Below are 23,849 nucleotides of genomic sequence, written 5' to 3'. Positions count from 1 at the left end.
TGCACAACATTGTGAATGTACTTAACACCTCTGAATTGTACCTCTAACAATGGCTAAGATGGTAAATGTTGTTATGTATATTTTACTACAATAAAAATTTAAATTAAAATGACAAATACTGAACTCTAGTTAATAATATGCATTCTGAAATATTTGAGGGGCTATGTACTGATATACATATGCAATTTAAAGTGTATATAAAACAACTCAAGATGGATTGATGGATGGATAGATGGATAGGTATGTGATAAATGAATTAAAGTATTAATGATAGAATCTGTACAAGTACTTATGATAAAATTTTTTTTAACTTTTTGTATACCCAAAACTTTTTCTTATAACATATTAGAAAGAAACTAAAATCATATTAGCAAACTTTAACTGAGAAATATTTTTAAAAGAATGAGTGGGAAGATAACTATATATCTAGTTGAAAAGATTGTATATTGCCAGGATTTTAATTAGTCCAATATTAATTCATACATTTTACACGGTTTGGAATTTTGATTTTAAAAGTGATTCTGAATTTCATTCGAGAAATCAAGCTTTGCCTCCATCACAACAGAAGTATGCCATTATAATGTATTTGACATATATAGTACTATAGTTAAAACATTATGGCATTATGTAGCAATTAAAATATAATGGAATAGAAGACATAATCTTAATTTACATGCTAGAATACCTATGAGCTTAATAGAAGATAAAAGAAATGCTAATTCTTTGGGAAAGGATGGCTTTTTAAATGAATGTTAGAATAAAATCAAATAAGAACTTTACCTCACATCATCTCCCAAATTAAATTATAAAAGGGTTAAAGAGTTTATTTTTCAAAATAGAGGCAGTTACTGCTTTAGGCAGTTATGATATACACAGATTTTACTTAACACAGCATTGTGAAAAGTTAAGAATGCCAGTATGAAAAACTAGAATAATGTATAATAAATAGTTAATTTATTTTCAGATGATGAAAACCATTCTACTAAAAGCAATCAAAGAAATCTAAAGGATACGAATAGTATATTTGGCCACTGGAAAAAAAGCGAATTTCTATGTCTTCAAAAATGTTATAAACAACAGAAAAGAAAAATGTCAAAATTGGAAAAATACTTACAATATATCTGGCAGAAGAGTTACTATCCTTAATAGAGGCAGAGATCTTTCAAATCAGAAAACCAAAGCAAAAGGCCGTAAGACTTACACATATAAGTTGTCAAAGCATCAAAAGACAATAAACTCATAAAAATCTCTCTCTCATTACTATGGAAAACTTTACACTAAAAATGAGATGCGGCTGGGGGAGGTGGCTCACATCTATAATTCCAGCACTTTGAGAGACCAAGGTGGGCAGATCACTTGAGCCCAGGAGTTTGAGACCAGCCTGGGCAACGTGGCGAAACCACATCACTACAAAAAATACAAAAACAGCAGGGCGTGGTGGCCTGCACCTGTGGTCCCAGCTACTCAGAAGCCTGAGGTGGGAGGGTCACTTGAACATGGGAGATCAAGGCTGCGTTGAGCCATGATGGTGCCATTTTACTCCGACCTGGGCGATGCAATGAGATCCCATCTCAAAAGAAAAAAACTTATTTTTTTATACTTTTTTTATTTATATTCACACAGATTTTTAAAAGCACCTTTTCTGAGATAGTTTTGTTAAATATGTTTCTCTTGTTTTGCCATTAAGGGTGATGCTGTGGTGAGCATCCTCATACATCTTGCATATCCTCTGATTATTTTCTCAGGATAATTATTCACATTGACGGTATTTTCTTCTATTGATGATGTTTTATTCCTTACATTGGTGGGTAAACATGTAACAGTTTGCTACATAAATATCTTTTAAGATGTCAAAATCATATTGAATACATTAAAAGCTTTCTGATGCAAGAAAAAAACAGAGAAAATGCATGAAAAATATACATAGTGACTATCAACTGCATGATATGATTATAGATGATGTCTGTTTTCTTCCTTATAGTTTTTCTTAATTTTCTAAGAGTTGAAGAATCATTTACAAAACAAGAGACACTAGGTTTACAGATTTGACCTGGATTTTATGTCAGCATCTGCTATAGTGTCTGCCATATATTTGATACTCATACACTTATTAAAACAACTTCATTTAGATGTAATTTACACATCATACAATTCACGCATTTAAAATGTACAATTCAGTGGTTTTTAGTATATTCACAGATATACTATATTCACAGTTGATTTTAGAACATATTCTTCACCTCATAAGGAAACCCTGTCCCCTTTGGCTATCACTCCCCTATCTCCCCATCTTCCCCAGCCCTAAGTAAACACTAATCTACTTTCTGTCTCTACAGATTTGCTTATTCTGGTCATTACATTTAACTAGAATTATATAATATGTGATATTTTGTGACTGGCTTCTTTCACTTACCTTAATGTTTTCAACATTCATCCATGTTGTAGCATATATCAATATTTCATTCTTTTTTGTGGCTGAATTTTATTCCATTGTATGAATATACCACATATTATCTATTTATCATCAGACGATTTATGTTTGGGTCTTTTTTAGCTTTTGTATACTATGAACAATTCTGCATAAACATTTGTGTAAAAGTTAAAAATAAAAATATATAAAAATAAAAGCTTATTTTAAATCATTTCTTTCACTGATGTTGTCATAAAAGGAATTATATCTGTCATTTAAACCACGAAGTTAACATAGATTATTAGCCTGGTTGTTTAACTTCAGAAGTAGTAGTTGGAGCCCCAATGTATTAGTTAGATATAATATTATGATACAATAAAGTTATTTATTTCAATCAGGTTATTATTAGAGACCATATTTTAGAGATTAGTTTCAGTTATTCTGAAAAAACAAAAAAGATTGTGTACATCTTTCAAGAAGGGTGAAGGAATTAAATTACTTTTGCCTGGAAGGAAAAAACCTGAAAGGTGACCTGGATATGAATCTGTAAGGATACAAGAGTTAACATAAAGAGGATAGTGGCCTCATTTTACCTATAGTCACATAACAAATCAGTAGAGGTTTTGGTGGACTCTGCATTGGCAGTTTTGAAAGAGCCAGGGTACTGCAGCTGCATTTGCTGCCAAACTGGAATTCAGACACACTTTGCTTCTGCCAGACTACCAGAACAGAGACATCAGATAAGTCCTTCCAACTTCCACAGAAATGGAGATAGGACAGAATGAGCCAAAGAGAAGGGACTGGTATCCATCCTAATCTGATGCGAAAACTTCCATTTCTCAGCCCATTAGAAGAGCCCTCTTATCCCCCAATTCCCTTTGGGAGGAGAAACCCTAGATTCCCCACACCTTGGCATTATTCTCTCTCCAACCTAGTTCTCTCCCCGTTTCTATCAGGATAAAAGACTTACCTACACCATCGTTTTGAAAACCTAATTTATATTTTTAGTCATCTGTCTTACTTTAAGCCTGGCAACACATGTGCTATTTATTTCCCATATTCACTAAGAAAGCAGAATGAAATTGCTCCAAGGAGAAATTTGAAATATATATAAATAAGAATGTCCTGACTTGTTGGATGTTAGAACAGGTTATTGAGATGAATTGTAGAATGTTCTTTCAGAACCAACCTCAGAAAAAACGCAAACTCCCTATCAGAAGGCTCTGAATTTCCATCACCCTCTGATGCATCAGAATTTCAAAAATTAGATAGAAAACTCAAAGAGTTCTAATGCCTCAATCTCCAAGGCCAACTGATGGTGTTATTTTGTAGCCCTTTGTTTGTTCAATTGATTATTATATTAACATATCCTAAGGATGTAGACACTTTAGACCTAGATTTTATTATCAGTATTAAACTGAGACCAACAGCACTGAATTCCTGTTAGGGTCTTCTGGGAAAACTGTCCACAACTCCTCATTTACAAAAAAAAATCAGTAAACTTCCATTCGTTTGTACATTGGACCAGTTCTTTCTTCTCTCAGCTGACATTGTTTTTCTATGATTATGCCTTATTAAAGCAATGTCTATCTTTGCTTATCTACTGGTCCCTTCCTTCTTTTTTAAACATGTCCTTTTGCACACACCAATCAGAACCTGCCATTCTGTGGATATCACTCTGTCTCCTCGCCCTTGTACTTGTGATCTCTGCCTGCTTCTTCCACTTTGCATCCTCATTGCTCACTTCTAATTTGGGTTTAGCTTCTTTTATTATTATAAATACACAACTTTCCACAATGACCTCTTCTTGGCAGAAGATATTTTTCTAAATCTTCTTCTCCTTGATAGCTCTGGGGCAAATACAGCTCACTCCTTGAAAGTGACTCTGCCCTTTGCTTCTGGGTCACTGTATTCAGTGGATTCTTCCTGTCTTTCTCAGGCAGTCCCCTCTCCATCTCCACTGATTATGACATTCCACCTCTCATCTGTTGAAACGCCTCAGGAATTAATCCTCACCCTCTGCCTTTTCTCCTCTCTGTACTACTCCTTCCTGTAAACACATTTATGCTCAAGACGTCATGGAACACTTTTTGTTTCTGACTTCACAATTTACATCTCCAGACCCAACCTGTCAGTTAGTCTAATATTTTCAGTTGTCCAATTCTGTCAGGGAAAGATCCATTTTTATAATTTCTCAGATTAGGAAATTCAAATTCATCTTTTACTCTTTTATCTCATCCCTATTCTGTCTATATTTCCTAATTGGTGCAATTTATAAACCTACTCTTTCAGAGGTGGACGGCATCCACTCAAGGCTACTGATGTGAGTAGGAGTTTGAGAGTCATAGTAGGTGGGAGGGTAGCATATGAGTGTGGGGAGTAGGATGAGGGGGATGAATGGAAGCATTACCAAGTGTGATCCCATAGAGAGTCTCTGCTAAATCAAAATCAGTGAAAGCCTGTGAACAGGAACTAGAAGGCTGAGAGATAAGAACATAGCACTGAAATAAAAAAAATCAAGTTGGAACAAATTCAAAAGCTTAATGATGTTAAACTGGTCTTTCAACTGACCAGTATGTGGGGAAACAGGTACTTTTGTAAATAGTCAGCATTAATGTAATTTGATACAACCATATTGGAAAGAAATTTCAGAATATCTCTTAAAAATGTAAATGCACATACTCTATGACCCAGCAATTTCACTTCTTTATATATACCTATGAAATATTGTATATACTCTCACATGAAGAAAAGATAATGCTTAAGTATTTCATTGCAGTCTTAATAATATTAAAACATTGGAAATCTAAATTTCCCAACTGGGGAATGGTTTAGTAAGCTATGATACATCTATTATTCTAGAATATTATGCCGAAGTACAAGATTGAGGCAGATATCTATTAATATAGAAGCCTCTCCAAAGACTTAGTGTTAAGTAGAAAGAAACAATGTCCAGTGGCTGTGTGTCCGGCTCACACCTGTAATCCAGCACTTTGGGAGACTGAGGCAGGCAGATCGCTTGAGCTCAGGAGTTCGAGACCAGCTTGGGCAACATGGTGAAACCCCATCTCTACTAAAAATACAAAAAATTAGGTGGCAAGTACCATGGTCCCAGCTACTCAAAAGGCTGAGGTGGGAGAATCGCTTGAGGAGATGAAGGTTGTGGTGAGCCATGATCATGCCACTGCATTCCAGCCTGGGTGAGAGAGTGAGACTCTGTCTCAAAGGGAAAAAAAAAAAAAAAGCATATTGTAATATTGTAGAATGACATACAATGTACAATCTCTATAAAAAACAGACACATAAATAAACAATACCAAAACACTACATGTTTTTTCAGGAAGATATAAGTATACAATTATGTAACAGAAAATCTACACAAAAAACCTTCCAGAAAGGTTATTTTGGGGGAGCCAGGAGAGTACTGAGGCTGGAATCGTGCTCAAAAAGGACTTTATCCTTATCTGCAATTCAGTTGTTTTAAAATAAGGAAAATATATATATGCAGTAATTGTGTGGTTATTAGAGAGAGAGAGGGAGAGAAAAAAGTCACAAAGAGGACTCAGATAATGAAGCAAAGGTAGAAAATGGAAGGCCAGAAATGAGCCAGGGCACAGATGGGTCAAAGTTAAGGAACTGGTTCTGCAGACACATCCTGTCCACTGCAGTGTTCCTTCAACGTGTGTTTCAGCATACTTGGCAGGCCCAGAAGTGTCCTTAAAAGAACCAAGTTTTATTGGAAGAGTAACCACTGCAGACAGAGTTGGTGAGGCCAGCAGAAGCAAACAGGATAAGCAAAGCAGGGGCTGACTAGTGCCTGGATACAGTGTAGTACAGGTTAGATTTAGGCCAGAGCTGTGGTGGGCTAGAAAGAGGTCTAGTCAAACGGGTAAGAGGTCTCAGTAGAATTCATAGACAAAGTCGGCTGGAGGGCTTGGCTAACGGGTATATGTCCTGGTTACATATCAGGTAGGAAGGACTCTATAGAGTAAGGGCTAAATGCAAATTTCAGGGACAAGTGTCAATGAGTTTTGTTATTTCCATGGGAAATTAAAATACTTGTTGCCTTTTACCTTAGATAGTTCAGGTTTTTTTTTTCTAGTCAGTCCTGTGTTGAGGTAATGCTCTGACCCTAAAACCCTCTGAAATTTCTCCCTGGTTCTGAATCTCCTCCCAGCAGTCACATTCCTCTTCCACTTGGATTATTATAATAGCTCAGTAGATCATTCACTGTCTCTTCATTCCAATGAATTCTATGTATCACTGCCAAATCAGTTTTCTTAAAACATCAACATGCCTCATTAGTTCACTTAAGAAATGGCAGTGGTCCTCTTTTGCCAATGGTCTATCCCAAACCAGCATCAGAATCAAACTCCTCTGTTTTACTCTAAAGGCTCTAAGTAATGTTAACCATGCCATTCTTAGTTACCATTAACTTCCACCCTGCCCATAACTTGCATCAACATTTTCTCAAAACACTGAAGTTCAGCCTCCAGGTTCACTTCTGCAAAGCTGTAGGAAGTCAATAGTAGACATGAGATAAGCCCCTTGGGTGTATCTATTCCCAATGCAGCCACAAATCATGGATATTATTGTCATCCAAAGAAAACTGTTAGGTTTTCTCTGCGGCTAATGTACTGTCCTTCTGCCTTTCCTAAACCAAAATCAGATCATTTGTCCTGCTTTTGTGACCCGCCCACAACACTTTCACAAAGGCCTCTCCTCTTTATCTTCAATTGAGGTCCGACTCTTGATGTCCTCCATTCTTTACTCCCTTCCTCCTGCTCTTAGTCAATCATTGAAAAGCTGTCCCACACTCCTTCATCTATCCCAATCCTGCACACATATACATTAATACCTATTTCAGGTTCCATCTCTATCATGTAGGCTTTTCTAGTAACCTCAGCATACAGAGATTGATCCCATCTCTAAATTCCTGCAGTATTTATATGTAGCAGAAAGTAACACTATTACATATTTTAATGTTCTTAGTGGTTTCTTGTCTGTATATTTTATCTCCCAAGTGTAAGTGCCTTAAAAAGAAGAATTATATTTTTATTCTTATTATATCTTCTCTTGTCATTAATGTAGTATCTTGCTCATAGTAAACATTCAATAAGTATTAGATGGATTGATTTGATGTATCCTAAACTTTTTCACAATTATTCTTTACATATTATATTAATCAAGACTCTTTTGGTAGCAAGTGGTAGTAATCCAAATAAAACTGACTTAATTTGAAAGGAAATTTTTTGGTTCACCTACCTGAAATTGCAGGTATAGTTTGACTTAAGGCAGAGATGGATCTACAAACTCAAATAATATAATTAAGAGTCAATATCTCTCCATCTCTCCATTCTGATCCTCTGGGTTAGATCTCAGGCAGTCTGTTGACCATGAATGACAAAAATGGCCACCAGAAATTCCAGCTTTCATCTTACCAGTTTACCAACCCAATGGAAGGAAAAAAACCTAAATATTAGGTTGAAATATATAAAATTGCTATTAATGTAGGTCAAAATGGTTGAATAATGGCAATTTCATATCTTTCAACCTAATAGTTCCAGAAAAAGTCCCAATGCTAAAGTTCATTGGTCCAACTTGCATTTCATAACCATTATTAAACCAGTCATTGTGGCCACTGAGATGCAGTATTTGTATTGGTCAGTCCTGAATCATATGCCCACACACAGAGCCATGTGGACAAAAAGTGAGAGAGCACTGACTTCTCATAGGAAATTTAAGGTGCTATCATCAGAAAAGGGAGAATAAAAATTGAGCAAGCAAAACACGAGATGCCCATTATGCATACAAAAAACACTCCAAGGTTGAAATTTACTGTGAATTTAATGAAGCCTAAATTTCAGGGAACCTCACTTGCATAAGCTCCTTCTAAAGCAATGTATCTCATCTTGTATTTAAATTTTTGAGTTCTTTTCCTTAAAGAGGGGCTCCCAAATTGTGTAAGCTTCAAGACCAACAAAATCTGGATCTGCCCCATAAGAATACTCAAAACTATTTGTGAAATTAATAAATAAATGTTCCCAACATACTGCACCCGCTTCTGCTTTTAGCAGAAAGAAACCATCTGTTAGATAGTTTATTCACTAAGTTCTTCACAATACTTTATCTCTTATCTTTTGACACTAACAAAAAATAACTTGATCATGTCTTTCAGATCTCCCTAGTTTCTGGAATTCAGAATCTTAATGTATTTTTCTCTGCCTCTATCACAGACCCACCCATATAAGCGCCCCACCTCCCCCTTTTTTTTCCACTTCTCTGGACTTTATTCCCAGATGAAACCTGCCTCCTACTATCACCTCTCATGAGAGGCCAATCCATTATGAAGTGTTCATTTCTGGGTCCCACTATGGTTCCCTACAGAACCAATTTGAAGAAACTCAGCAATTGCTCCTATTCATTCTAAACTGATGTTCTCTGATATTCTTTAAATTTTCAAATCAAAATTAATTCTCAAAACTATCACAGAGAGAACACAAAATGTAAGGTATATCTTATATTGAAGTGAATCTAGGATGTGACTCTTGTCAAAGTCACATACCTATAGGGGACCACTGATCAAAGATGTGCCAAAATCAGGTCTGGGTAACCAAAAAATGTGCCTGTCGTTGAGATTTCCAACTACACTTTACCCTTCTACTTGGCAGTCAGACAGCCTCAGGAATGTAAATTCATGCAGTTTTGAATGTGGGGGAAGGTTAGGAAACTAAGCCTGCCTGCTGCTATTCTGATTACAGCATTTGTCGCTGGCTGGGAGAGACAGCTCTGAGATTGATGCTATTTTTCTCCCTTCTCAGGAAAATGGCTTGGGCTGTGTATCAGGGAAGGCCAAGGGGCACCTACGAATGAAATTTCTGCTTAATCCCTCAGCAGGTTCCCAAGTCAGTAGTCCTTCAGATGTGGCATTGCATTTGACCTATTTATTCCATCCCCCGCCCCTGCCCCCCAGCTCCTGCCAGAAATATGGCATAGAAACAGGGCAGTGCAATTATATTGCCTTTTTTTCTTTTAATTTGTTGAAATTGTCTCTAGGCAGAAGAAGGGAGGTGGGGGTTAGAAACCAGATGGTTGTAACTGGAGTAGAAACCTACTACTGAGTAGCTTTGAGATGCTCAAATCTGGTAGAAGTGGCTATTTCCTCACAGGAAAAGGGGATGAAGCAACAGAGCCATGGAAAAAGATTTCCAGCAGACTGATCTCCAGTGTCCCATCCTCTCCAACCCATGTGCACACACATGTAAAAGGTAGCCCATTTTCCCTTGGTTCTCCAAAGCACCACCAACAATGGGTTATAGCAGACTTTTCCTGAAAGTTGGGTGGAGGGTTCAGGGATAAGCTAGTGACAGTGAAAGGGGTTTATAACACAGGACTTAAACCATCTACAAATGAATATCATCCATCCTTCTTTAAAGCCTCTCAGTCTCTCTGTTATCTTCCTCCTCTTCATCCCAAGCATCCTCACCCCTCACAAAACCCCAGGCACCTGATGCATTTCTCTACTTCTCTCTTTAAACACATGAAGTAGAAAGAAAATTGGGGCTGGGCACAGAGCCTCATGCCTGTAATCCCAGCATTTTGGGAGGCTGAAGCAGGCAGATTACCTGAGGTCAGGAGTTTGAGACCAGCCTGGCCAACATTGTGAAACACTGTCTCTACTAAAAATACAAAAGTTAACTGGGCATGGTGCACATGCCTGTGGTCCACTCAGCTCAGATCTGGTAATTCACTAGAATGACACAGCACTCAGGAAAGAGCTTTTCTTACTATTACCAGTCTATTCTAAAGAATACAACTTAGGAGCAGCCAACTCAGGCATGACTGTGGAACTACTCAGAAGTCTCCACTCCAGCCTGGGAAACAGAGTGAGACTCCATAGAATGAACAAATGAGCAAAATAATGAAAGAAAGAGAGAGAGAAGGAAGAGAGAGAGGGGAAGGAAGGAAGGAAGGAAGGAAGGAAGGAAGGAAGGAAGGAAGGAAGGAAGGAAGGGGAGGGGAGGTAATTGAGACTGCAGGAAAGAGAAAGGGTCAGGGAGCTGACTAAGCATTAACCTGTTATCTTTTTATATTTGGGGAGATTCGGCCAGCAGAAGAGTCCTCTCAGTCTCTGGGCCATCTAAACACCTGGAGGATAGCAGCACACCAAGGTCTGGGCATAAGGGCTGATGCCTCCTTCCTCTGATCTTTGATAGGGAAAACTGACTCTCAAGCTTGTGTGAAGTTCTGGTCAGGCACAGTGGCTCACACCTGTAATCCCAGCGCTTTGGCAGGTGAAGGTGTGTGGATCACTTGAGCTCAAGAGTTCAAGACCAGCCTGGGCAACATGGCAAAACTCTGTCTTTACAAAATATTAGCTGGGTGTGGTGGCATGTGCCTGTAGTCTCAACTACCTGTGAGGCCAAAGTGGGAGGATCACCTGAGCCCAGGAAGTTGAGGCTGCAGTGAGCTCTGATGGTGCCACTAAATTCCAACCTTGGTGATGGAGCGAGACCCTGACTCAGAAAAAATAATAATAATAATAATGCAGTCAAATATCCACTCAGTTATCCACCTGTTAGGTTTTTCTTTTCCTTCCCATCCAATTACATGATATCTTTTCCAACAGCACTTCTCCAACTCTCTGACTCCAATTAGGTGGCCTACAATTCATTTCTGGCACTAACTACCCAGAGTTAACATCAGATTTACAGGTTTAACGGCTCAGTCCCATGAGACTGCCCTCATCTCAGAGGCCAGTCACAAGTATGGGATCCACAGGTTACCAACTCTTCTGTCCATGTTGGCTACAAATTTAGGCGTTCCTACAACCTCCTTCTCAGATTTGGTAATTCACTAGAATGACTCACAGTGCTCAGGAAAGAGCTTTACTTACTAAAGGATACAACTCAGGAGCAGCCAACTGGAAGAGAAACATAGAGCAAGGTATGGGAAAGGGACATGGAACTTCCATGCTCCTTCCTGGTGTACCACCCTTCCAGCACCTAGATATCTTCCACAACCCAGAAGCTCCCCAGACTCTATTGTTGTTTAGGGGTTTTACAGAGGTTTCTTTGTGTAGGCATGATTGATTAAGTAATTGGCCATTGGTGATGAACTCAGTCACTAGCTCCTCTTCTTTCCCCTGAGATTGGGGGTGAGGTTGAAAGTTGCAAGCATCTAATCAAGGCTTGGTCTTTCTGGTGACAAGATGCCTTATAATAACTCAGGCAATTTCCAAGCATTTTAGGAATTCTGCACCAGGAACTGGGGACAAAGACCAAATAACTCTCTTATTATAGTACCCCATTATGTTTACTTGTCTTGTTAAAAAAAATGTAGTCACCCTCCTTAGGATATTAAGCTTCCTGGCTATTTCTGGCTTTCTCTTACTATGTACTCTCCATATCCCTTTAACAGACTGACCAGGAACTTCTGATCTGTTCTCATTAGGATTACTAATACATAACTAGCTTTCCTGTGGCAGACCCCTTTCTCTCTCTCTCCAAACAAATCATTCAAGAGAACAAGCATCCCGAGAACCTTAGAGTTGAATGCCTACAACACTAGCTCTTCCTCCCAGAAGAACCTTAGGAAGATGCCAGTGGGAAGGGTGAACTTAAATGGCTGAGGGCCTCACCCCCACTCCTTTTCACACAGGCATCATCCCCACTTTTCTAGGCCACTTCTGTTGGCCTCTGGGTTACTGAGAAGAAGGTCATTTTGAGTGTCCAGGGAGATCTCTTGGCTCTTATTTGTTCAAGTCTCCGGAAGGGAACTCTAGGAGCCGGGTCCTGAAACCCTGGCATGCAAGACTAAGAACTTTACTAGCTGAAATGGGATGGGGATGAGGCCCAATCTGAGCGAATGCCTCTGTGCATTCTGCCTCACTGGCTCCTCCTTCCCCCTCCATGAACAAAGACAAAATAAAAACAAAACAACTCAGGGAAACAAAGCTTTTCTTTTAGGTTATCAAGAGGTCTTCCGTTTGGAGCAAAACCGCACCCCCTCCTGTGGCCCCAGTCTCAGTCTCAGATGGTGAGGGCCTCAAGCCCATACTGGCTTATTTGAAATCCATGTTTAGGTCCCAGCATGTGGCATGTGCTCCACTCTGATGACACTTTTCGTTTCTAATAATAGAGCAGATGAAGTAATATTGCAATTGATGTTCCCGGGGATTTGATTGGATAAGTGCATAAAGTGTGGAGGGGGAAGGGGGTTGCATGGACAGATCACATTAGTATTCCCGTCCTATCAATGTGCGGGCCCGCGAACAACGTCAGCCGGACCGATTCTCTGCGTCTGCCAGTCCCGCCACAGATTCATCTGGGATCTTCAAACAGACGAGCCCTTAGAGACGAGGGATCAAGGCAGCCGATTAGAACCAATTGCTTGCTTTGGGGACAGCCAGTCCTTCCAGGCCTGGCGACAGTGGAGGGAGGGCAAAGACAACCGAGTGCCGCTGCGGGAAGACACTGAAGCAAGAGCGACACCCCTTTCCGCCCCCCACCTTGCAGCGCAGGCTTTGAAAGCTGCTCCCCCACCTGAATGGAAACTCGGAACCGCCGGGCGGCGCGTTCCTTCTCGCCCAGCCTTGCAATCCATGCCGAGAGGAAGGCAGTGCGAGCCCGCGCCAGCGCCCAGCTCCCGGGACAGGGTCGGCAATGCTGCTGAGCAGAACTTGATCGCGCCCCTTCCTCGCTGCTAGTGGAAGCGATGCTGCACGGCACAGCCAGCGCTTCCTCGGCTCTCCTTCAAGCTGAAGGTTACCGACCCGCGCAGCCAGCCCCAGCACTGTGAGCTGCGCGCCTCAGGTCCAGGCTCCGGCTGCTCGGCGGCGGCGCCCAGGGCAACAACCGGGCCGCCCGCGCCGGGGCGCACTGCACCAGCGGCTTCGGCTTGGTGGATGTGTATGCATGAGTTCTGCACCGAATGGGCGCAAAAAGCGCCCCAGCCGGTCCACCCGCTCCTCGATCTTCCAGATCAGCAAGCCCCCGCTGCAGAGCGGAGATTGGGAGCGCAGGGGCAGCGGCTCCGAGAGCGCCCACAAAACCCAACGAGCCCTGGACGACTGCAAGATGGTGGGTGAAAACTGCGCCTCTTTTTTTTTTTAATTGAGAGGGGGTGGGGGGAGTCATGTATGTTAATCATTTGCCTGAGTGCCAGCCACTCCCCCACCCTCAGCGCCTCAATGCCGATCACGTGGCACATGCACTATTTTTAAATCTGCAGTCCCCCAAATTCAGGGTGACACCCCGGTCGTAATGGCCCTGCAGAGAGAAGTGTCACAGCAAGGGTCTTTTGGATCAGCGACTGTAGGTTGTGCCTCTACCCCCTTGAAGAATGGTGGATGCGAAAGACACAGTGAACTGGCTCGCTCACCGGGGAGGGAGAGATGAGGAGGTGGGGATGCTGCTTTCTGGGGAGAGAGTAGCAAACAAACCCAAATACAGCGCACGGGGCGCTACCGAGGGGTCGAAGGTTCCAGCGCAGAGGCTGTAGCTGGTCTTCCAGTCAGGCCGTCAGGCCGAGAGGTTCAGTGGCCCAGCAAGAGGTGAACGGTTTGCCTATTACACCCTACCTGTGGCCTCCCCCGCCCCTCCCGCCATGCAACTTAAAAGCCATGTCCTAGCAGTAGCAGAGGGGAGCGTCTACGTAGGAGTCCCCAGCATCATTCTCTGTCGGCTTGGGAGTGGCATGGTAGCCCTCCAAATATGCTTTCTTGCTCTTCAGAAACTGAGTCTGAAAGGGAGAGGGGAAGTAGGTCTGGAATTAGAGCTTCCATGGCCAGGCTTGCCTATGAAAATAAACACTTGCCTTGGAGAAAGAGACTTGCCATTTTGGTGCTTCTGCTTTAAACCATTCCTAGGTTCTTTAGCTGGAGATCTGGGGAGCCGACTGAGGGGTCAGTGAAGGCCCCTGTTTATGTACTCCAAAATAGGAAACTTTCTGATGAGAAATGTTTGGTTAAAAAAACAAAACAAAACAAAACAAAACTCACTTCTTTTCCAGCTTGTCCAAGAGTTCAACACACAAGTGGCCCTGTACCGAGAGCTGGTCATTTCTATTGGGGATGTCTCCGTCAGCTGCCCCTCACTCCGGGCGGAAATGCACAAGACAAGAACCAAAGGCTGTGAAATGGCCCGTCAGGCACACCAAAAATTGGCTGCCATCTCAGGGTAGGAGACTCGGCATTATTTGGTAATTCTTATACATGATGCATGGATGCTGACAGAATTTTATGGTAGCCAAGGCCTCAGAGATGATCTCCACATATTTGAGATTTTAATCTTGAGATCGAAATTCTCTTAGAGAGCTATACACAAACTATAGGCCAAACCACAATTTGAAGGCTATGTCATTCTTGTATATATGTATATATATTTAGAAGATTTGGATCAAGTGATTTTTTTAAAACTTAATTTTCAATACTCTGGCCACATACTGGAATTTGGAGAATAAGATTTGGGGTGGATGGTTGGGCATCAAACTGAAGTTAAATCATCATGCCTCAAAATTATTTTGTCATCTGCTGCTGAACAAAAGGCCTGTGCTATAGAGAAAAATCTTTCCCAAATCCCAGATTTACTAAACTATTTATACCATGAGATAAATTCCTATGATACCGCCTAAAATAAAATCCCTAAAATAAGGTCTTAGATATAAATTACTCTTCACTGTGGTGATCTGAAGGGGTAAGTTTTAGCATAAGAACAGTTTTTAAAGATTGGGGACATTCACAATCTCAGTAAAACTAAGATGACTTTGTCCCCCAAATTCTTATTTATTTTCATCAGATTTATGTTTTTTCAAGCCTGTATTAGGAGATAATTCGGTATGTGAAAACTTCTGTCTTTGGATCCTACCTACTCCTTCTTTCATCTCTTAATATTGGGAAAAAAGTTAGCCATGGATTTTGTTAACAGTTTCTATTTTCAAGATAAGTACTTAGAGCAAGGAAACATAGGAATCCTTATACAAATGCATTGATACATTAAGTGTTTGGTTCAAACTGGATATAGCATTTATCTGTTTATCTATGTGAGTATATCTTTATCACAGCAGGAGTTCAAATTGGTCAGACTCACCTGATAATGTTACAAATTGATCACTTGTAGGAATTATATCTAATTTACTTATTTGAAAGAATCACTGTTTGCCATCTTTAATTCCAATAATATATATAGTGACTAATACTAGTTTATAAAGACTGGAAAGCCATATATTGCCTCTCTTAATAATTAGTTCACATTTGACCACAGGCATTTTATATCATGAAAAATGATATGCTGTACTCATCTCCTTGAAGAGAGGGATAAACAAAATATGCTATAACCCTATTTTATTTAGTAAAAATATTGAGAAGCCTTATCCTTTTCTGTTTTAACTCTTACACTATTCTTAACGAGAAGTAAATCTGGGTAATGGAAGGGAATTAAGTGGTTCGGGAGTTTGGGGAAGAAATGCAGCTGTGATCAGTCCCAGACAAGGAGAGAGAGAGAAAAAAAATCAGAAATGTGAAGGAGCACTGTTAAATTTAAAGGCACAGATAAACAATAATTCCAAAGGAAAAGCAGATTTAGGACAGGAAATTTTCTCTCAGGGCTAAGGAGTAGCAACTCTGTAAACTTTGTGTCCTAGATTACAGGATTGGATTGCATTTAGGATCCCTTTGAATTGGAACTCAAAATGAGAACATGTTCTAATCAGAGAAGGTGGGCTAGAGGAATGAACAAGGAGTTCGATTCAGTCTATTTTGCTACACACACGAAATTCAGGGTTTTCTAAAGGTTCAGGAAAGAAAAGGTCCGAAACTATTGGCTAAAAGTTGAGTTTGGAGGATTTCAGATGGATTTTTTTTTCTTTCAGAGGTATTCTAGTTATGTTACCCCAGCTGGTCTTAAACTCCTGCACTCAATCCTCCTGCCTTAGCCTCCAGAGTAGCTGGGACTACAAGAATGCACCATGGCACCTGGCATGAGGTGGATTTTATTTACTCTGGTGTTTTTAGCTCTTTGCTACTTGCTTGCATGTTATCTGAGTGTTGATGTTAATGGGTGCAGTTTTATAAGAATTCATGGTAAAATAAGGTTCTTAGAGCCTTGCCAAAGGAAAACCAACTCCATAAAATATTCTAGGATAGAATTTGACACATTTCCCCCCTTACAATAATAATTAAATGCAATTTGACGTTCGTTATAAAAGATGACAGCAATATAATTGAAGGAAATCCCTTTAGTTCCTCACCATCTGGGCTCCATTAATGAAGGATGTGATTCCCTTTGGCGGAATTCCGTTTCTGATATCACTTGTTATGTGGGTTCTTGTTTCAAGCTTGATGTGAAGGCTGGTAGGGAGGCTGTAGGAGTCACTTTAAAGTTTGAAGCAGGGATGAGAAAAGCAAAGGTTTTTGGTGAAATTTAGAGAGAAGAACTGGATTTCTTGAGCGCCCACTATTTGTCATCACAACCCAGCTATTCCCTTTCAGCTGAGGGAGGGATTATTATTCTTATTCTACAAATAGGTCTAGAGAGATTGAGGAACTTGCCCAAAGTCACACAGTTAAGAAGTGACACAGCTCTGATTCTGCCCCATGTTTGCATGCTTCTGATATTCATGCTTTTTCCTCTATATAATGCTGCCATTCAAAAAGGTGCTATGTATAAAGGATACACGATAAAATATAAATGAATCTTAAAAAGAGTATGCTAACTGAAAAAGCCAGTCACAAAATACCACATATCATGTAATTCCATTCATGTGAAATGCCCAGGAAAAGCAAATCTATAGAGACAGAAAGTAGATTAGTGGTTACCTAGAACTGGAGGCGAGAGCAGGTAGAGACTACAGATGTGCTCAAGGAATCTTTTTGGGATGATGGAAATGTTCCAGAATTGGACTATGGTGATGGTTGTACAATACCGTATATTTACTAAAAGTCATTGAATTGTAACTAATAACGAGTGAATTTTATGGCATACAAAGTATACCCCAATAATTGTTTTTTAGAAAGGTATTATCATCATCACCATCATTAACACTTGTTGTTTTTTATTTTGTCAACTTTATTATTTTCTACATACATAGCTTTTAATGAAGGGGTATGAGCTATAGGGTGGAGGAAAAGTAACACTTGGCTCCCCACGCATTCCTCAAGACACCTGCCTCATGGCTATTGTTTAAGCACCAATGCTTTGCTCTGTGTAGGAATACAAGTGCGGGAAAGGCAGGACTTGAAGGAGTAAGTGAATTTATTCATTTTCTACCAATACAGACCCCCACTTCCTGGTCTGCCAGCTGGCTTTGGGGCCACAGGAGGTAGACAGGATTGAAGGTGGACAGGGTAAAAAGAAGATGAGGCAAGATAGAGAAGAAGAGGAAAAACAAGGAGTTAGCATTAAACAAGCCACTAATGCTATATACCTTTCATCCCTGACCAACTGAAACCCTCAAGGAATGGTGGAGCTCACAGCAGAAGAAAACTCAGACTACGTTTTTTCTAACTGGCCCTGTATAAGAAGGCCATCTTCACAAATACAATCAACACAGTTTCTCAAATTTTGTTTAGATCAGCAGAGTTCAGACACAGCCTTTTCTTTCAAAGGCATCAGATATCTGCATTCTTGACAGAACTAGCCAGGTGAATACAAAGTCTCCTCTGACTGTCTTGATTTACTAAAGTTATGGTATCCTTACAACTCTGACCCTCTCCCAGACATTAAAGCTAAGAGGGGCCTTAAAGATCACTTGCAAGAATGGGCCTCAAACTTTTTTAGCAGCAAATCCTCCCTTCAATCTAAATGTAGAAAGCCACATTTATAAAGACAGTCATAGTGGCATTACTCTGCACTGCTTGGGGTGTGTGTGTGTGTCCATGTGAATATCAGGAGTAGGCCAGGTCCTGCCTTTTGGACTTCCTACCAAAGTGACTTCTAGACACTTCATAGAATCCCTAGGGCTCCATGGCACTTTATATTTGAGAAGTCTAAGATTCAGAGGATTTAAGTGACTTTTGAGGCAACTTGACAAAGAATACGTGAAGACTTTGAAGTCAGGCAGACTTGGACTGAGTATCATCTTTTATGACCTTGATGGAATGCTTAACTCTCTGAGCCACAATTCCTTCATCTGTAAACTAGTGTCATGCCCGCTCGTGGGGTACTTGAGAGAGTTAACTGAGCTAGGTATGTGAAGCAGGGACCACATGTCCAGCCTGTCAATGGCACTGCCAGTCAGAGGCTGCTCTAAGACTGGGACCTGGATCTCCTGCTCCCTGGTCTAGTACCTGTTGCATCAACCACACCTGAGAATGAGGAGAGATGAGCATAGCATACAAGGTACGAGTGGCCCCAGGAGCCAACATCCTTCAGCACACCTCGGGAGTTACTGCTATGACTGGGGCACTGGTGGTCAGGATTCTCTTTGTGCTGCTGTACTTCTGCGGTGTCTGTGTTGGACTGAATCTTTCTCACACTGCTGCTTTTGATTAATGGTTCTCAAGAGAATCTAAATGTAGAAGGATTTACTCCAGATCTTAAGTTTAAGTATGACAATCTGAGAGACAGTAGAGTGTGATGGGAAAGAGCACTGATTCTAAATCAGATTAGACAAGGCTTTACCACTTGCTAAGGACATGTGTGAATTTGTATGCAGATTGATTCACAGAGTGGTTAGTGGTAGTCCGGTACCATGGTTAAGTACATCGACTTTGGGGCCAGACTCGCAGTCTGGCTGTGCTGCTAGTCACACGTAGTATGAAGTCAGGCAAAGATATTGTCTCTCCCTCTCTGCTTCAGTTTCCTCAACAGCAAAATGCAGCTAATGAATAATGGGACCAGAGTATGTGGCATTGTGAGGATCAAGTAGTTAGGAGACTGCAAGTATATAGTAAATGCTATGAAGTGCAAGTTAGTGGTAATATAATAAGACATTTAAAATTTCACATTGTCGAGATACATTTATATAAAAAGTGTTAATCCATCAAATATTTTCCAAATGAATACTTTGGCTGGAGTAAATCTTTGCTTACCTTGGTTTCTTATATTATATTCTGAGACATTTTCTAGGTTGAAGTTTCCCAGATGGCTATCAAAAAGCCTGTTCTGGGATACCATAACAATTATATGGAGATGTTAAGATTCAAAAGTAGTTAAGTTTAGAAATTTTTTATATAAATCAGCCTAGATTCTTCATATATCAAATAATATTTACAAAATCTTTTGGCCTATTTCTGGTATAGGCTATATGACATTGGACAAGTCTGTTAAATTCCCTGCCTGCCAAAATGAGAGTGTTACATTGAATGACTTCTGAATCTCCTGGCTTGCTCATCTCATTATTCTATGTTAATTCATAGAGAATCACATGGACCTTGTTTACAGAACTGAGCTATGGAAAAATAAATATCATGCAAGAAGTTTGATGATTGAATTCCAGAAATAATTTGTTGAGATCCAAACATAGAACATTCACAAGAAGAATCTTAATTTCCTATTTCAGGTTTTTCCCTCCAGCAATGATTTTCCTGACCAACCAGACCTATGTTTCTCTCCTTTTCTCCTTCTCTTTCCTCATGTTCTTTCCTTCTCTTCCTTCTCCTCCTCCTGCCTTTTCTTGGGGGGTTGGGGTGGGCCGTTTTGGTTTCGATTTGCGTTTAATTTTTTGCCATGATTTTTTCAGTCCCACTTATAGTTGGTTTCTTGTTCCTACCCTTGTTCTGTTTGTTAGGAAGTTAGGAGGTGAGAGAGTGAGATAAGGGAGAATAAAGTATTGCAGCTTAGCAATAGTCCTTTCAACACTGGCTGAGCCAGCAGCAATGATGTGTGGTGACAGAGTATGGAAGAAGAGCTTGGTGACCATGGAAGCAGTTCTCAGCCTTCTTTGATCCACATGGTGGAGGAGGCCTTATGTGGGCAGTGACAGCCTCTGCTGTTAGTAAAAGGGACCTGTGGTTGGCAGGCATGCCAGGCCACCCACTCTGTCTTTTCTTTTCTCTTCCTATTAAAGGTGTTTTGCTTTAAAATGTTTAGCTCTCACTGGTCAAATAGTGAAAGGCAAGTTTCGTCTATACCAAAAGAATATACTACCCATAAAGATAATGATGGAAGAACAATTCAGTATTAGTTTGCTAAGGCTGCCGTGACAAAGTACCACAAACGGAGTGCCTTAAATAAAAGAAATTTATTGTCTCACAGTTCTGGAGGCTGGAAGTCTAAGGTCAAGGTGTCAGCAGGGTTGGTTCCCTCTGAGGGCCATGAGGAAGGATCTGCTCCATGCTTCCCCGCTAGCTTCTGGTGGTTTGCTGACCATCTTTCACTTTATTCAGTTTGGTGAAGTATCTCTGCCTTTAGCTTCACATGGCCTTTTCCTCGTGTGTGCATCCATGTTCAAATTTCCCTTTTTCACAAGGACACCAGTCATATTGAATTAGGGGCCAATTCTACTCCAGTATGCCCTCATCCTAGCTTCATTATTTAGACCTGCAATGACCCTATTTTCAAAAAAAAAAAAGGTCACATTCTGAGATACTAGGGGGTTAGGACTTCAATATATGAATTTGGTTGGGGGAAAGGGAGCATAATTTAACCCATGACAAATTTCCTTGACCTATCTGCAGCTAAATACACACTTTGGGTTGTTTTGCCCCAACTAGAGGTGGGATTTTGCCTGGGACTTTCTATATACTCTCTCTGTACTTTCATACAAAGCCATCCTAGGACCCAATATTTAATCATCTGCAAGATCGTAACTCATATAAGGGTAGAGTTTGTGAATATAGAATAGAATGTTTTCTGTATGAAATGGAGTTGTTCACAAAGATACTGAGTCTCTAATACAGTTAGAACTTTTAATCACATTATAAAGATAAACCAAAACCAGCTACAAGAGGCAATACTGGGGAGAGCTGATGAAGCAACTGACAATCCACACCCACACAGGGGGTATTCACTTTCCCTGGTGTGCATGAGAGAATTGAGCAGGTGGTGGACCCTCAATGATGCTAATACTGTTGCTTAAGGACCATAAGCATACTCCGGAGCAAGTGACAAGGTTCTGACTCACACCAGATTAAAGAAGAGGGCTATTATTAGCAACTCAGCTAAATGTGATATGGCATCTAGACAAGTGTTCCCCCATTGCCTATTGAAGTTTAGCCGTTTTATGTTTTGAACAGATTTAATGACTTTCACCTTGTTAGAGTCTTCTTAATAGATGTTCCAATTAGAGAGAAAATTAAATCTAAAACTAACTTTGGAAAAATTCACTGTCACTTTATTATGTGTACTCTAAAGTGCAAGAGAGCAAGACTGTTTCACTCATCTTTGCACCCTGAGTGGTAAGCTCAGTGATGATATAGTTGTCTTCTCTATTCATTAAGTTTACTTGGTATTTTAAAATTTATTCTTAACAGAAGCCGGGTCTTGATACAGACTTTAGTAAGAATTGAGAGATTACATTCGTTTACATCTTATTACATTTAACTATTTTTTTAATATAATTCTAAAACCAATATGTTGGTTTTTAAATAACAGAGGACTCGAAGAGCATACCTAAGAGCCATTTCTGAGGCATAGGTATTCATTATTATGACAAATCAGCGGGCATTGTGTATCTTAGAATTACTCATAAAGTAATTATATTTAATTTATGTTATTTGATAAAATATTACCATAACATCTCTCTGCTTAGTGGACACTTTATATTGAATAGTTAATTAATCAGTTACCATTGAGATCACCTTTTTGAACTATTGTTTAAAATTCTAGGCCCTGAGAGTTTAGCTGTGTCTTATCCCAAAAAGACACCTATAGAAAGCACAGCTCCAGAACAGTATTTAAACTGCCTGTTTATTTCCTTTGCTTTATAAAACATGACTTTAGAAAAGGTAAAACTTTATGAAAAACATTTAATTACTTACCTATATGCGTACATACACACACACACACACAAACATATATATATACACACATACACACATATACATATATAATACACACACACAGAGTAAACTTATTTGTGAGATTGATTCTGGTTAGGATAAAGTATCTGAGCCTTTAAATAGAACTAATTTAGCGAATAATAATAATTAGTATTATTATTTATTTTTAGAGATGGGGTCTCACTCTGTTGCCTAGGCTGATCTTGAACTCCTAGGCTCAAGCAATCCTTGTGCATCAGCCTCCTGAGTAGCTGGGACTACAGGCATGCACCATGAGACACAGCTAATTTTTTAAAAACTTATTACGGAGACTGGGGTCTTGCTATGTTGCCAAAGCTTTTCCTGAACTTCTGGCCTCAAGCAACACTCCCAGCTCAGCCTCCCAAACTGCCAGGATTATAAGCGTGACTCACCACTCTTCACCTAAATATATGTTTTCAACCTAATAGAAGACTCTAGATACAATCAGGTTAACAAAAGTCAAGTTAACATTTGCAGCTGCAGATATATAGAAAACTGATAAACTACACCAATCTAGGTTTGAGCACAAGGGGAAATATATACTAACCCGGAAGAAGCCAAAGCCCTCATGTATTCTTCAGTTACTGAGAATATCTTGAAGTGCCCCCACCCTTATCCCATAAGGTACCAAGTCCTGTAGTGTTTTATCTTTTTCAGTGTCTACTGTGTCCCTTCTTTTTTTTCCCCATTTCTGTGGCCACCTCTTAGTTCACAAATGTATCCCCTCTGGCCATCAGCTGTTGTAGTACCTCCCAATTGGTCCCCTTGAGTTCAATCTCTCACCTCTTCTCTTCAATTTATTCAGTAGATCCAGGCTAATCCTCCTCCTAAAATGCTTCTCTGATCTTGTCACTTCTTTGCTTTAAAACTTCTAAAGATTTCCTATTGCCTAAAGCAGTGTTTCTTCAAATTTGAAACTAGATTTCCTGTATCAGAATCACGTGGGTGGGATGTCCTCAGACCTGAAGAACCGAAACCTCTGGGGATGTAAGGATAGGAAATCCAAATTTTTAACAAGCACCACTGCATCTCCCAGAAGATTGTTGAACATGCAACATATGAGGCCTATCTGCCTAGAACAGCGATTCTCAACCTGGGCTGCACATGGGAATCACCTGGGAAGCTTTAAAAATTTGCTCATGCTTTAGTGCCATCCCTAGAGTTTCTGATTTAATTGGCCTGGGATGCTGCCTGGGCATTGGGGTATTTTTAAAAGCTTCCCAAGTGTGCATCTGTATCAAAAAAGATTATACTTGGCTATATTTAACAGAAAATTCAAAGTAGCAATTACTAAAGACACCAGGGTTTATCCTTGCCCAGAAAAAAAAAAAAAAAAAAAAAAGTCCTAGGTTGGGCAATTCGGAACTGGTACAGTGGCTCCATGAAACCAGCTGGTTCTGCGCCCATTCTTTGTTTATGGTTTCTGTCCTCAACCTTGCTTTATGAGGCAAGATGAGCACAGAAGTTCAGCCATCCGTC

The 23,849-nt window shown here is 40.1% G+C and overlaps 1 protein-coding gene across 2 annotated transcripts in view; it reads left to right on the top strand.

Annotated features, from left to right (window-relative positions):
• The first annotated feature begins 12,654 nt into the window (after positions 1-12,654).
• RGS7B (regulator of G protein signaling 7 binding protein) overlaps positions 12,655-23,849 on the top strand; it is a 113,707-nt gene continuing 102,512 nt past the window's right edge. The window contains exons 1-2 of one of the 2 annotated variants that reach the window (XM_011772034.3): positions 12,655-13,491; positions 14,423-14,589. In XM_011772034.3, coding sequence (XP_011770336.2) covers positions 13,327-13,491; positions 14,423-14,589 — 332 coding nt within the window. In that variant the 5' untranslated portion in view covers positions 12,655-13,326. Of the gene's footprint in view, positions 13,492-14,422; positions 14,612-23,849 lie in introns of both variants that reach the window. The other variant, XM_011772033.2, reaches the window with a different exon arrangement.

The sequence above is a fragment of the Macaca nemestrina genome, chromosome 6, assembly GCF_043159975.1.
Source record: "Macaca nemestrina isolate mMacNem1 chromosome 6, mMacNem.hap1, whole genome shotgun sequence".
Classification (NCBI taxonomy): domain Eukaryota; kingdom Metazoa; phylum Chordata; class Mammalia; order Primates; family Cercopithecidae; genus Macaca; species Macaca nemestrina.
This window is presented reverse-complemented; position numbering and strand designations above follow the sequence as displayed.